The 13,783-nt window shown below is 35.9% G+C and overlaps 1 protein-coding gene across 1 annotated transcript in view; it reads left to right on the forward strand.

The window, feature by feature from the left end:
* Positions 1–12,796, forward strand: part of TNKS2 (tankyrase 2) — a 28,775-nt gene extending 15,979 nt beyond the window's left edge. Inside the window, exons 16-27 of the mRNA XM_036385314.2 lie at positions 263–482; positions 880–989; positions 1,680–1,868; positions 2,626–2,878; positions 3,482–3,564; positions 4,000–4,120; positions 6,032–6,129; positions 6,777–6,851; positions 7,847–7,952; positions 8,585–8,771; positions 10,126–10,282; positions 10,578–12,796. Coding sequence (XP_036241207.1) covers positions 263–482; positions 880–989; positions 1,680–1,868; positions 2,626–2,878; positions 3,482–3,564; positions 4,000–4,120; positions 6,032–6,129; positions 6,777–6,851; positions 7,847–7,952; positions 8,585–8,771; positions 10,126–10,282; positions 10,578–10,640 — 1,662 coding nt within the window. The 3' untranslated portion in view covers positions 10,641–12,796. The remainder of the gene's footprint in view (positions 1–262; positions 483–879; positions 990–1,679; positions 1,869–2,625; positions 2,879–3,481; positions 3,565–3,999; positions 4,121–6,031; positions 6,130–6,776; positions 6,852–7,846; positions 7,953–8,584; positions 8,772–10,125; positions 10,283–10,577) is intronic.
* The last annotated feature ends 987 nt before the right edge of the window (positions 12,797–13,783 follow it).

Genomic DNA, 13,783 nt, shown 5'->3' on the forward strand with positions numbered 1-13,783 from the left:
AGGTACATTTCTTTCTTGTTCACTTTCAAAGTCCATTTAAGTTTCAGAAATTGATTTGTTGTTTCTAAATTATTGTAGTTAAATGTTTTTAGTAAAAGGGATACTGTTAGTACCTGTGTTGGCCTTTTTCACACAGTAATTGGAAGGCTCTCTGCAGGATTCCAATATGTGTCAGAATACTTGCTCAACAAGGCATTAGATGCCTAAGGTGCATCATGTTTATTCTACTGACATCCTTACCACCTGTTTTTGGTGTGCACAGCATGGAGCTGACCCTACAAAGAAAAACAGGGACGGAAATACTCCTCTAGACCTTGTTAAAGATGGTGATACTGATATTCAAGACCTGCTTAGAGGAGATGCAGCCCTCCTAGATGCTGCAAAGAAAGGTTGTTTGGCCCGAGTAAAAAAGCTCTGTTCACCTGACAATGTCAACTGTCGGGACACACAAGGACGGCATTCTACACCACTACATTTAGCAGGTCAGTGCTCTAATTAACTAGTTTGCTTGGTTACTAATTACTGTGGCTGAACTTTCTATGTCTACACAAGTTGTAGTGTAGCCTCAAGCTGGAGGATTCTGTACCTTTTCTTTAAAAAAATTAGATTCTTATGCATATTAATTTTGGGTTGCTTTTCAAACTGTTTAATTATTTTCCTGTTCTGTCTAGCCAGAGGGGGTCTTTTATTGTTTATTGACGGGTTTTAAAACCAAATACTCTTAAGGTAATGCTGTCATTCATAGTAGGTATTGCACTGTCTTCACTGGGACTGACAATTTAATTTACTTTCAAGTAATTTAAGTTAATTATTAACTTCTCCACAGCCTGTTGGGGATGGCATTTTAATTCTATTCATTCTGTCCTTCTGCAATTCCAGCTGGTTACAATAATTTGGAGGTTGCAGAATACCTGTTGCAGCATGGAGCAGATGTGAATGCACAGGATAAAGGAGGCTTGATTCCTCTGCATAATGCAGCATCTTATGGGGTAAATAGCTCAAACTTTCCAAGACTTTATTTATTTTTTTTAAAAGTACATTTCATTGACAACATTTTGAGCCTCTGTAGAATGCTTTTGCTGTTGAGTTATAGTATAATCTTATTTGTAAGACACAGAATGAATAATTAGATCACAGCTTATGTTGTAGGTAAAGACTCATAAATTTGTAAAGTCACGAATGGAGTTTTCTGACCATGAATGCCTAAAAAGCCAGCAGGCTGAAAGGTGTTCTGTAAAATGCCTTTCCTTACCTGTGCCAGTCAGATTTTATCAAGAAGATCTCACTTTCACTTATATGAATGCTGTTGAGACAGCAGTTGTTTTTGTGAACTTCCTGAATCTTTGTCCCTGAATCAAGTCTTTAACCAAAACAGTTGGAGAACTTTCCAAACTGGAAGTTCAGAATCAGGCTTTTTTTCCTTCAGATTCCTCTGGATTTGGAATTTTGTTTTACTCTATCCTTTTTTCACAAGAGAACAAATCTTACTTATCTTTTTGCTGATATGTCATAGATGAGGAAGAAAACGCCTTGCTTTAATACTTTCTAAAATAATAATTAAATTCATTCTAAGAAAATTCAGAATTATTCTGATTACAGAGAAATAACAGTAATAGTTCTGAATTATTTTAGTACACTGTGGTACCTTGGAATTTAACAGGTGTTTTTAACTTTTCCAGCATGTTGATGTAGCAGCTTTACTTATAAAATATAATGCATGTGTGAATGCTACAGACAAATGGGCTTTCACACCGCTTCATGAAGCAGCCCAGAAAGGAAGGACTCAGCTCTGTGCCTTGTTACTGGCACATGGGGCTGACCCTACTCTGAAAAACCAAGAAGGACAAACACCATTGGACCTGGTCACTGTAAGTGATGGGGCTCCTCTTGGGAAATCCATACTTACTTATGTGTGACACCTCATTTAAAACTATCCTTTAAAAAAACAGTAATGCAACCACTTCTGCAAAATTAAAAATACTGTGGTTTCTGTGGGGTTTGTATATGCCTGGCAAGGGAAGTCAATAGAGCTTTATAAATTTTCTTTAAATAATTTCTTGCTTTAGGCATCTTATTTCAGTATGGACTAGGGGTGAAAAAACCTCAGAATGCTAACAAAGTGAATTAATGGCTCTAATCTGATGCTTTGAATTCAGAGCTTATAGTTTGACTAATACAAAAATTATGACAATAAAATATAAGCAAACTTTGTAGCAGCATAAATGTAAGAAACTATCTGTCTGTTAAATTCTTAGGGGTGTTCTTTCTAAGTATTATAATGTAAATAAAACTACACTTAGAGAAACTGTTTTGTTTCATAAATTCTTGTTGCCAGTAGAAGCTTCTGTTCATTTTTCATAGCAAATTAATTCTGTTTAACTGCCGTTACATTTTTTTAGAAATGCTGAAGTCTTTACCTTTCTACAGCTTTTACATATAGACATTTTGCAATTTGATTTATGCTTTTGGCAGAAAAGACCATTTGTAAGCTGCACTGTAAAATGCATTTTCCCAATATTATTTTGCAGTGTACTTAAGAAATCTCATATAATGATAGTGCATTCTAGGAAAAAACATTGTGCAAAAGTGTTTCTCTGTTTTAATGAGTTGTTTTCTGCTCTTTAGGCAGACGATGTCAGTGCGTTACTGACTGCAGCAATGCCTCCTTCTGCCTTACCGACTTGCTACAAACCTCAGGTTATAAGTGTGTCTCAGACTACAGGTTCTGCAGCTGATTCCCTCTCTTCTGTTCCATCCAGTCCATCCAGTCTGTCTGCTGCAAGTAGTCTTGACAACTTGTCTGGTAGTTTTTCTGAACTTCCCTCTGTTGTTGGTACAAACTGTGCAGAGGGAGCTACTGTTCTGGAGAAAAAAGAAGGTGAGGCTTTTTCAGGAGTGAATAGCATTTCTTAACAAATGGTGAACACAAAGGTGTCAAGTTTCCCATACATTCATAGAGGTTTTATAGCATACACAATAGTTAGATTCCTTATTATGCCATTAATGAGGAACAGAAGTCTGAAAGTCTTGCAGTATAAGATTATACTGTTTTCCCCTTACAGAGCCTTTAAATTTGTTTTTTTGCTGAACAGAACCAATATGGTGAATTGTGTTTTAAAAGAGAAGTCAAATGAAATTTGGCTGTATACCAAGCAGTATTTTACTGCAAACTTTATCTAGTTTTTAAGAGGCTGTTCTTAGATCAGGTATCATAAAAAGGTTATTTCTATGACATTTCACTTGTCAATATATTTTCTGTAGTAATGTACATTTCTGGTAGCTGGTTGCCTTGTTGTGTGGCAAAGACTGCTCTTAGGGATGCAGAAGAGCAGATTAGTTTATACTGGTTAGTGATATTTAATATTTAATCTACATCTGCAAAAGACCAGGAATTTCTGCTTCTCTCATTGCTGCCACAGATGTGTATGCCTTATTTTACAATACAGGTATGAATGTACATTGTGTTTTTCTTCTTACTTAGTTTCAGGTGTAGATTTTAGTATTAATCAGTTTGTGCGGAACCTGGGCCTTGAACATCTAATTGACATATTTGAGAGAGAACAGGTAAGTGGTTATATTTATTTCCAGATAGTCTGGGCTAGAAAGCAATGGAATAAATAGTGACTGGTTAGTATAATGTAATAAGACAGATTGTCAATGAGTGACAGTCAGAATGAGTTGGATGAAGGAAAGGACTGTAACTGGATTTTTAATTGATATATTAAAAAATGTATCTTAAAATGTATGCATATATATTAACATATGCATAACACGTGCAAGCAATGCAAGTTACAATTTGTAGTTTGTAGCATGTTTACTTAAGACAAAAAGTTAGAAGAAAGCAGTTGAGTAAAAGTAAAATATGTAAATAATACACTGAAGCCTCAAATGTTCCTGTTCTTTTCACACTTGCTTTTTCTCACGGCCATTGTGAGGTATATTTTCACTGTCAGTGGCATTTGTTCTGGTACAAAAACCATGGTCTTGCTTTAATTATAGATAACATTGGACGTATTGGTTGAAATGGGACACAAAGAATTGAAGGAAATTGGCATTAATGCTTATGGCCATAGGCATAAAATCATCAAAGGAGTTGAAAGACTTATTTCTGGACAACAAGGTATATGCTTATTTTAAATTATCACATAATACTGCCTTTACATAATCAATTTTTATGAATTACTTATGTTATTCCAAATTGTATCTCATTAGAAAGAATGGGTAATAAAACTTGACCTAGAAAATGGTAAGAATGTCTTCTGACTGGAAACTTGGGTTTTTTTTATTTTTTTTACTTTTATTTATGTTGTGAATTACTGTGAATCTTGACTTTCAGTGCTCTGATTTATTTTTTTCCTCTGTGGTCACTTTTTTTTGTGTACTTAGGTAAAGTGTTGACTTAGTGCAAAATGTTTATAAGCTCTTTGAGATAGGGAATATTTGTCTTCATCAAAGCAGAGCACATTCTGTTGATGAGTTCAGGCCTGTTACGTCCTGTTTGTTGGGTCCTGCCACAGAATGCTGTCTGCTCACTCAGAGAGCAGCTGAAATTCTTACACTTTTCTTTAAAAATAGAATTGGTGTGCTTTCAGTGAACCAAAATTAACCTAATTGCTTTGTTAAACAACTTTAGTTTGCATTGAAATTACTGCTAAAGCCTCTTTAGTTGTGCAGGACTGTTGATTCCAGCATGGTCCCAGCAGTTGTAAATTCATCATCATTCAGTATGCTTCATGTAACTATGGCTGTGGAGAAGGCAAATAAAACCCTCCAAATCTCTTTTTCTTCTTTGACTCCTTGAAATATCACTTACTGTTGTATTGCTCTGTTTCACAGAAATGAAATAAATTAGAATTGGTAGGATTTTTTCCCTTCCTGATTCACCATTTGTGAAATCTCATTCTAAAATTTTCACTCCATAGTAATGAGTCACTATCCCAATCTCTGAATTACCTTTTGCTCCTTAAAACAGTAAGAACCAACCCTAAGATAATTCTTTTCCTGATAATGAAGTATTTAAGTGAATCTGCATAATTTTCTTGTAATTGTCAGGTCTTTCTGGACAGACTCATGAGTAATTTGGATAAAAGTTAGTTTTAAGGTGTGATTTCAGCCTTGTGTCTTGTTTGAGTTCAAAGTTTACATAGCCACTAACTGTATACTTTGCCTTTTAAGTAGGCCTGATGTATTTTTGAACATATGTGTATTTGTACATATGGCATCTCTTCCTGAAGTATAACCATTGTTTTGAGGTTAGTAGTGGATGAGCTTTATTTTGGTTCTTGCCACTTTGTTTCTCCTGAGCACTGTTCCAGTTGCACACTGCTAACGTGAGGCTCCAGACTGTGCATGAATCTGTAATTTCCACTTTCCCCAGATTATTCCTTTTAAAGAGCTCATGGCAGACCTAGTGTTTCATTCTGGTCACCTGTTAGTTGATGCACACAGTCTTCATATTCTTATATCCAGTAATTACGCTCCCATTACTTGCCAGTTATGCCAGTTAGAGTGCAGTCTGTCCAATGCAAACTAACATTGGATTCTTTGTAAAATTCCAAATTTTTTTGCATATTTGGAAAGATAGAGAGGTTTTCTTTTAAACATTCCATATCTTTTAAGCTTTCATTACAAGGCTCAAGCATTTTGGATTGACAGACTTAGTTCTTTGTCAGTTCTCTCTGCATGACCATGGGAAAAACACTCCTACTAAATTAGTGCTTCAGGTTGCTCTTCCCATTCATGATGCCACTGCCACCAGTCGTTGTGGACTCTGTACAGGGAGTGGTTGCTCACTGTGTCACTTACCTAGAGTTGAAATGAACTCTGAAGTAAGCAAGTGTTTACAAGCATTTCCCCTGTTGTGTGTATTAGTATACTGAGCTAAGCATGAATAAATGGGTTAGTGCATCTGAAATGATGATTCTTGCCGAGAGAAGATCAGTGTCCACAGATCAGAGAAAACAGCTGTGGTTTCTGAGACTGTGTTTTATTACATTCACATGCATTTTGCTGTGTTTTATTGCATTCACAGGACTGAACCCGTACCTGACTCTAAATACTTCTGCTAGTGGAACTATTCTCATAGACCTTTCCACCGAAGACAAGGAATTTCAGTCTGTAGAAGAAGAGGTAAATGCCATTCTTTGTATTCTCTCAGTATTTTTGCTATTGCTGCTAAAGAAGCAGATAAGGAAGCATTGCTGGACAGTTTAACAGTACAGTAAACATCACTAAGTTTAAGTAAAACCTGCATAAGGATACTTCAGACTCCCAACTTTGACTGGACCACTTATAATCTGTGGTCATGATGTCTGTAACTTTTTTCTTTCTTACATTATTATTGCTTGTAGTATTTTTAAAACCTGTACTATATATCAAATATCTTCAATATAGCATAAATTCTGTACTACCAATTAATTGCCTGTTTGTCATAGACAGTTTTACATCACTTCCTTTCAAAGTGCCGTAATCACACAAGGCAAAATTCTGAACAAATACAATTTTAAAGAGATTAGTCACGATCTTCTCCAGTTTGAAGACTAGACCATGGAGCAGTAAAAATACTGTTTTGATTTTTTTTAAATCATTAAACCTATTCATGTGCATTCACAAAATCTGGCATTACTTAACAACAAGTCACCTAAAAATTTCTCTTATGATTTTTAATTGTGTTAATAATACATGATTCATTATTTTCGTTACTTGACTTGTGTAAAGGGAAACGTGTTGAAGATCTTGTGCAGGAATGTCATCCTCTTTAAATTCTCAATTTTCAGATGCAGAGTACTGTCCGAGAGCACAGAGATGGAGGACATGCTGGTGGAGTCTTCAATAGATACAACATCTTAAAGGTGCTTGAGTTTTTTGTGGCCAGTGGTTTTACATGTTTGGAGCTTTGTCTTAAAGTAACGTATCCATAAAATGTTCTACACGTGTTTGAGTTCCATAAGGTGACAAGATGTGCCTTTCTGAGACATGCACAGGATAAAGATCACTTTCCAGGGAAATTCAAAGACTTAATTTATATGGAAAAGCTATTTATGGGTTAATGGTCAGGAAGAAATTGACATAGAAAGATGTCACTGAAAACTGGAGAATTTTTGAAGGAAAAGGCAGAAGGTTTTATAAGAAACAGAAGAGGGTGTCTTTTGAGGGAGAATGGCAGGAAAGAAAGAGAAGAAGAAAAAGCAAAACTTTTGAACTCTTATTTTGGCTTGATTTAACATCAAACAAGTGTAAAAAATAGGCAGTAGATGAGTTTAAATAATCTAACGGAATTTTGGTTTGTATTTATCTGGCTTTCCCTCTGAAGTAATGGTAATTTTCATTAATATCATAAATATTTTGACTTGCAAGTAAGTACTACTAAGTTTAATTCTTAACTGAAGTTACAGTGGAATTGCTATGCTATATCTGCATGCACAAGACATTGCAATACCCAGCATACCTCTGCAGGGAGTATGTAATTTACTTTCTTTTAGAAGTGCTTCACAAATCTTCATGGAAGACATTTCTTAATTTATGGATTGATCTTTTTACTAGTGATTCAGCATCAAGAAAAATTGTGACTGAGCCTGTTAAATTAAATTAGAGCATATTTAATTTAAGGGTTATTAACAAGGAGCTCTGTAACATGAATTGATTCTTAAGTATATAGCTATTACTTACTTGTCATAAAACAACAATCAGTTTGTGTGGGGTAAGTCAATTTGTGTTTCATTGAGGCCTAAGAAAAGTATTCTCATTGCAGTGGCAGTGTAACTGTAGTGTAGTGTAGTGTAGTGGCTATAGATTATCTGTCCAGTGAAGTGAACTGAGATTTTTGGTGTTATTTTGACTGTTTCAGATTCAGAAAGTGTGCAACAAAAAACTATGGGAAAGATACACACACAGAAGGAAAGAGGTCTCTGAAGAGAATCATAACCATGCCAATGAAAGGATGCTGTTTCATGGTGAGAATTTGAAATGCACTTAATGAACTTATTTCATCATCAGCACTCTTTATTGGAGGGTTTCTACTGTCTCAAACAAAGTAAATTTCCTCAGTGGAAGTAGGTTCCAGGTTTTACATGAGTTTTTTATGAGCAAGTGTTTGTGTATTTCACAAGGGATGATACAATGTACTGTATGGTTCTTCTGAAATTTGCATCTCCTTGTCTCTCCCCAAAGGAGACTTCAAAGGTCTAAGTGAAAACATTTCAGTAATTATGAATGAAGATTAAGTAGTGTGCCTCCTCGAGGAGGCTGTTTTGGCAGCTGTATGACCAAAATGATTAAAGGTCAAACTTTATTCTGTTAAGGATTGTTTTGGGGTGGGATTTTTTTTTGTTTGTTTTCTTGGTTTTGTAAGTTGACAAGTTAGTTTTGTTAAGCATTCCAAAGATAGCTTATCATTAGCAAGGTAAAGCCATTTGAAGCCTTTACTGTACACAAATACAGAGTTTGTCCTGGTGAGCGAAGTTCACAGTGCATGCTCACAAGGAAGGCCACATAGTTCCCGACACACTGGGAACAAGTGTTTGAATTGTGACACATACAAAAATGTGTGTACTGTCTCTTCAGTGTTTTACTTTCTTTCTCTTAGGCTCCCCATTTGTGAATGCAATCATTCACAAAGGCTTTGATGAGAGACATGCCTATATAGGCGGCATGTTTGGAGCTGGGATTTATTTTGCTGAAAATTCTTCCAAAAGCAATCAGTATGTGTATGGAATTGGAGGTGGCACTGGATGTCCAATCCACAAAGATAGATCTTGCTATGTTTGCCACAGGTAAGTCTCTTGAAAGAATCTGATTTTGCTTTTTTATATTGTGTCCTAGACTATCAATGCAGCAGTCTCTCTCTGAAGAAGGATTTTCTGGCTAACCAGACCTTCTCAGTACTCTCTGTGTGCTGGGCCTAACAGAAACTTTCAGAAAACTTTTGACATTTCAAAGTCCTAAAGAACCTTCAATCATCTTAATGCATTTTACCATATCTTTTCCCTTAACTTAGTGTACAAATCAGACTTAGGAAGCCAGAGAATTAAGAGGATCTGCTAGATGCTTATGTGAAAGATGCAATATGAGAGTTTAGTTCATTGTCTGTTACAGGGAAAGGAGAAATTCAGAGATACTCAGATGCAGTATTTCTTTGAGGAGGATGTACAGTCAGCACTCACATCACTGCTTTTTCACACACTGAAACAGAGATGTGGATTTGTGGATTCTGCCACTAACTGAGTTCTTGAATCCACTTTTCAACAAGAACACCTGTTACCATCAGTTCAGAATAAACTCTTAGGTCATGGAGTCAGTTTTGGTGGTGGCAGTCATTTCAACCAGAAGAATATTTAGTTTTTGTGTGCATGCTGTTTTACATTGGTAAAGTCATCCTTCCAGTATCCTTCTTTGAGTCTCTCTCCCTTTTCATGTTGCTTACTCTTCTGTGGGACTCTCAAATAATGGGGATCATCTTCCAGAGTTACAGAGGATGTCAGTCTTGTCATGCCTTTTAAAGTTTTGAATAAGAAGGGATTTTTAGTTTGTCTTCTGCAAAGAGTGATAAAAGCAAAAGTTTTGGCAGAGTGAGGGTGATACATAACCTTGGTCTATAAAAATGCCAGGATTCCATTGTCATTGCAGTAGGTACATGTATACAGAAGTAAGAGCCCTTGTTGAGTCTTTTAATTGTGAAAACAGCATGACAAACTGACAAATGCTAGTCTGAGGTATTTTGCATTGACCTAGAGTTTGCACTTGGCCTTAATGTTGACTTGGCCTTTGGATACAAATCTAGCATTAGAACACTTGTGAATTATGTTGTCAGGATGAATAATGGGGAGAGGGGATAAAAAACTTCTTCCTAAAACACCCAAAAAATTTAAAATAAATAAGTAACAGGCAAAGAAAAGGTGGTGGCAATCTCTGAGTACATTGTTAAGCATGCTGTTTCCAGTAACTAAGATAAACATTTTTCCATATTACTACCAACCCTTTCCTTGGACCAGAGCTTTCCAAAGTGAAAGCTTTTGTTCAGCAGAACAGAACCTGAGAAATTTGAGCTATGAAAGCTGACTGAAGTGGCTTCAAGGTTCAGAGTCATAAGCATTATGCATTCATGGTCCTTTTTCCCTTTCAACACAGGCAGTTGCTCTTCTGTCGTGTAACATTGGGCAAGTCCTTCCTGCAGTTCAGTGCCATGAAAATGGCTCATTCTCCCCCAGGACATCACTCAGTGACCGGGCGGCCCAGTGTCAATGGATTGGCATTGGCAGAATATGTCATTTACAGAGGAGAGCAGGTAAAGAGATTTTGGGTTGGTTTCACAGACTCTCTTTTGCTTTTTCAAAGGCATGTCATGCATTGGGGTTTTTTTCCCTAGGTTTATGGGTGCTAGGGCTTGATTTTGTTTTTGAACAAACTCCAGCTGTGGTTGCAGGTGAAGGATGCATGTTTCCTGAATGATCCAGGGATTTTTGCCTTTGGTGCTTTGCCCTTTTTCCCTTTGGCATTAATTTTTTCTCCTCCTTAACAAACATTATTAATTCATCCAGAGAATCAAATAATAATAAACAATGTGTGTGTCACTTTTCCAGGCTTATCCAGAATACTTGATTACTTACCAGATTATGAAACCTGAAGCCACCACTGAAGCTTAAGACAAGTTACTCATGGGAAACCATCAGACTTTGGATGTGAAGATACCAATGGCTGCCATCCCAATAATAACAAGTTTTTGTTGAAAAACTTCCCATTCCCAGGTGGTGTGGTAGCAAATGTGAACAAAATATACCAGTTTTGACTTGATAAAGCTTTAATAATGTACAGTATGTTTTTCTAAAATTTCAGAAATGTCCTCTTTTTCAGCACTTTAACAGATACCATTCCAGGCATAAACTGGGGTTTGGCTGTACTAAATTATAAACAAAAATTAACTTGAAACAATGGTTTTATACAATACTGCATTCAAACCTAGCAGAAATTGTAATGGTCTATACAGGAACTCATTTTACTAATATTGTGTTCTTTAAAACACTGCATTTACACTGAAAACGTTTTCATTTGTAAAACTGTAAATAAGAGCTTTTGTACTAGCCTGGTATTTATTTACATTGCTTTGTAATATAGGTGTTTTAGAACTGCAATCTTGTACAAAATGTTCTTTCCAGATGTTGGTTTGTTCATCTGTGTTTTCTCATGCGAGATAGATTTGAAAAGTCAGGTTTTTTTCAGGTTTTATCACTTAATTGTGGGGGAGAAAGCAAATTTTATCTGAAGAGGCTTAGAAATATCCAATATTCAATATTTAGATTGAATACACAAATTTTTTGTTCTGTATTTTTATTTATGAAATATACATTCCTGAGAATGATGGGCTATGAAAATAGAATGTTCCAGACAAATACTAAAGTGGTTTTCCACCTACTTCCTAGAGTTGCATATTTTATTTCTGTAAAATGCCTTTTGAAGTTTTTTATTTAACTATAGGTATAGTTAACTTGTATCCTCACTTCAAGGCTAGTAGACCTTGCAAGTTACAGTTTTAGTAAATTATTTTCTTTGAATGTAGATGGAAAATTAACCTCAAGAAGTTCTTTCTTGAGTTTCACTTGCTTACATTTAAGCCAGGAAGTTAAATAGTTTATTCCTAATATGAGGGCAAACAACTTAGTCTTTTTTATATGCTTTTTTTTGGTAGATTAATCTACCTGTTGGTGCCCTCAGAATATGAGCATTGCAAGGTGGAAATGTTAAAAGGCATCCTCTCATCTCCTGTGTCTCATCCATGTTAACATTCAAGCTGTGGTTGAAGCAGGTGTGTAGGAGTGTGTTTGTCTGCTTTCAGCTGCGTGGAACTGCTGCGGCTGCACCTTCTGCTCCCAGCTCAGCCAGCTGGGAGAGGAGGAGCAGCTCTGCCACAGCAGCAGCTGCCTTTGGTAGCCCTGCTGAGGCCCCTTGGGCAGAGGAGGAGTGCAGAAGGTACAGCCCCTGCCCAAGTGTCACTGGGGGCTCCTGGCTGCACCCACCCGCGCTGTCATAGCTCTCGTGTGTATTCTGCTTTCCTGCCGTCTGCAGTTTTTACCTACATATTTCAAAAATATGTAAATACAAATTATAAGTTACTTGGGGTTAAAGTGGGTAGGAGTATATTTTAGTTGTTTAATATTTCTACATACAGAACACTGTCCCAGAAGACAATTTGTTTGCAGGGCATGTTATCTTACCATGGTTTTAAATGTAGTAACTGATCAAGATAATGAAATCCTCTTGCTGATGTGGTGGTTATGTGATTATGCTCTATGTAAAAATGTATTGAACCTTACCCAGTTATGTGAGGAAACTGAATAAGATTGCAGAATTCTTGCAGAAGGTAATATTGGCTATGAATAAAAAAGGCTTTGATTTTTAGGTACTTTCTCCCAGCATGTTGCCTGTTCCTTAGGTATAGTAATGCTGGAATTTGTGTTCATGCAAAATCTGTTAATTATGTTTAAAACTTTTTTGTTATTGCTAAAATGCTTCATTCTATATGACTGATCACCTAATGTCTTGTAAAATATTGTGGTATGATAGCATTTTAAGTGGTACCACAATGTTGGTTTTGTCTGTTTGGGGATTTTTTGAGCTGTTTTTTTGCATGACATACCTTGCACTCTGAAGATGGAAGCTGTAATGATTTGATAATACTGACTGTTGAGGTGAACCTTTAATCCCTTGTGCAATTAGTTCTGCTTTACTCATCTTGAAGTGTCTTTACATGTACTTGTATGACATTCCATATCCATTTAACACTAAATAAATTTAATTCACTGGTTTTCTGGTAGCTTGGGAGTAATTACAGATGTAGTATGTTAACCCATTGTTTTAAATGTAAGCATGCACAATGCTGTAACAAACTGCATCACTGGAGGCAAAATTAATTACATTAAGTAGAAGAGCTTTTAATGTGGATGAAAACCTGTAAATACTGTGAAAACTTGGTAGTTTTATATGTGGCTAACTAACAGCTTTAGCTAGTAGTGAAAATGTTTTAGTAATAAACCCGGAAGTCAGCTACAATTTGTGCACTTCAAACTCCATTATATGGTCCAGAACTGAGAAAGAAAACTTGTTTACATTGGTTTGGTAAAATGAAAAGTAACCTGAAGAGTCTTACTTTCAGATAACTGCATGGGTGTTATACATACCTGAGAAGCAACAGAAGGAACTGTTTAGATCACTGGTAGTATTGCAATCAGTAAGTAATTTTATTTCAATAGGACCATTTATATGGTGGTAGGTTTCCAAAACCAGGTTTGTATACAAGACTTAAATAGACATGAGCACTAGAGGGCAGGACAACAAATGTTTTCTAAGATCAAGGGTAATGAAAATCTTTAAAGGGTCTTGGGAACATAACTTCTGATAAAATTGTTTCTGAAAATTCCACCTATCTGGGTTGTAAAAAGTTAACTTTCCATTTTGCATTAGATTTGGTTTTGTTTAATTAAATAATTAATATAAAAAGAAATTATACAACTAACCAAATTGGAAATATTAGGATCTTTTATTAAAAAATTTACTCAGAAGTTAAACTTTAGTTCTTAGAAATCAAAAAACAATTCAGCCACACTCTTCTCTTATATAATTGAAAAAGTTGATTACCCATACAATGCATGTTAGAGCTATGTTGGCACTCATTTAGAATGCAAATGACAAAAGTGTATAAAGGAATTCCCACTGTCCTTTCTACCCTGAACTTGCTCATTAGCCATGTATGTGTATCTGTGCATACACACACTCTTGCTCAGTCTCTGAAAGA

This window comes from Molothrus ater, chromosome 8, assembly GCF_012460135.2.
Source record: "Molothrus ater isolate BHLD 08-10-18 breed brown headed cowbird chromosome 8, BPBGC_Mater_1.1, whole genome shotgun sequence".
In the NCBI taxonomy this organism is placed as follows: domain Eukaryota; kingdom Metazoa; phylum Chordata; class Aves; order Passeriformes; family Icteridae; genus Molothrus; species Molothrus ater.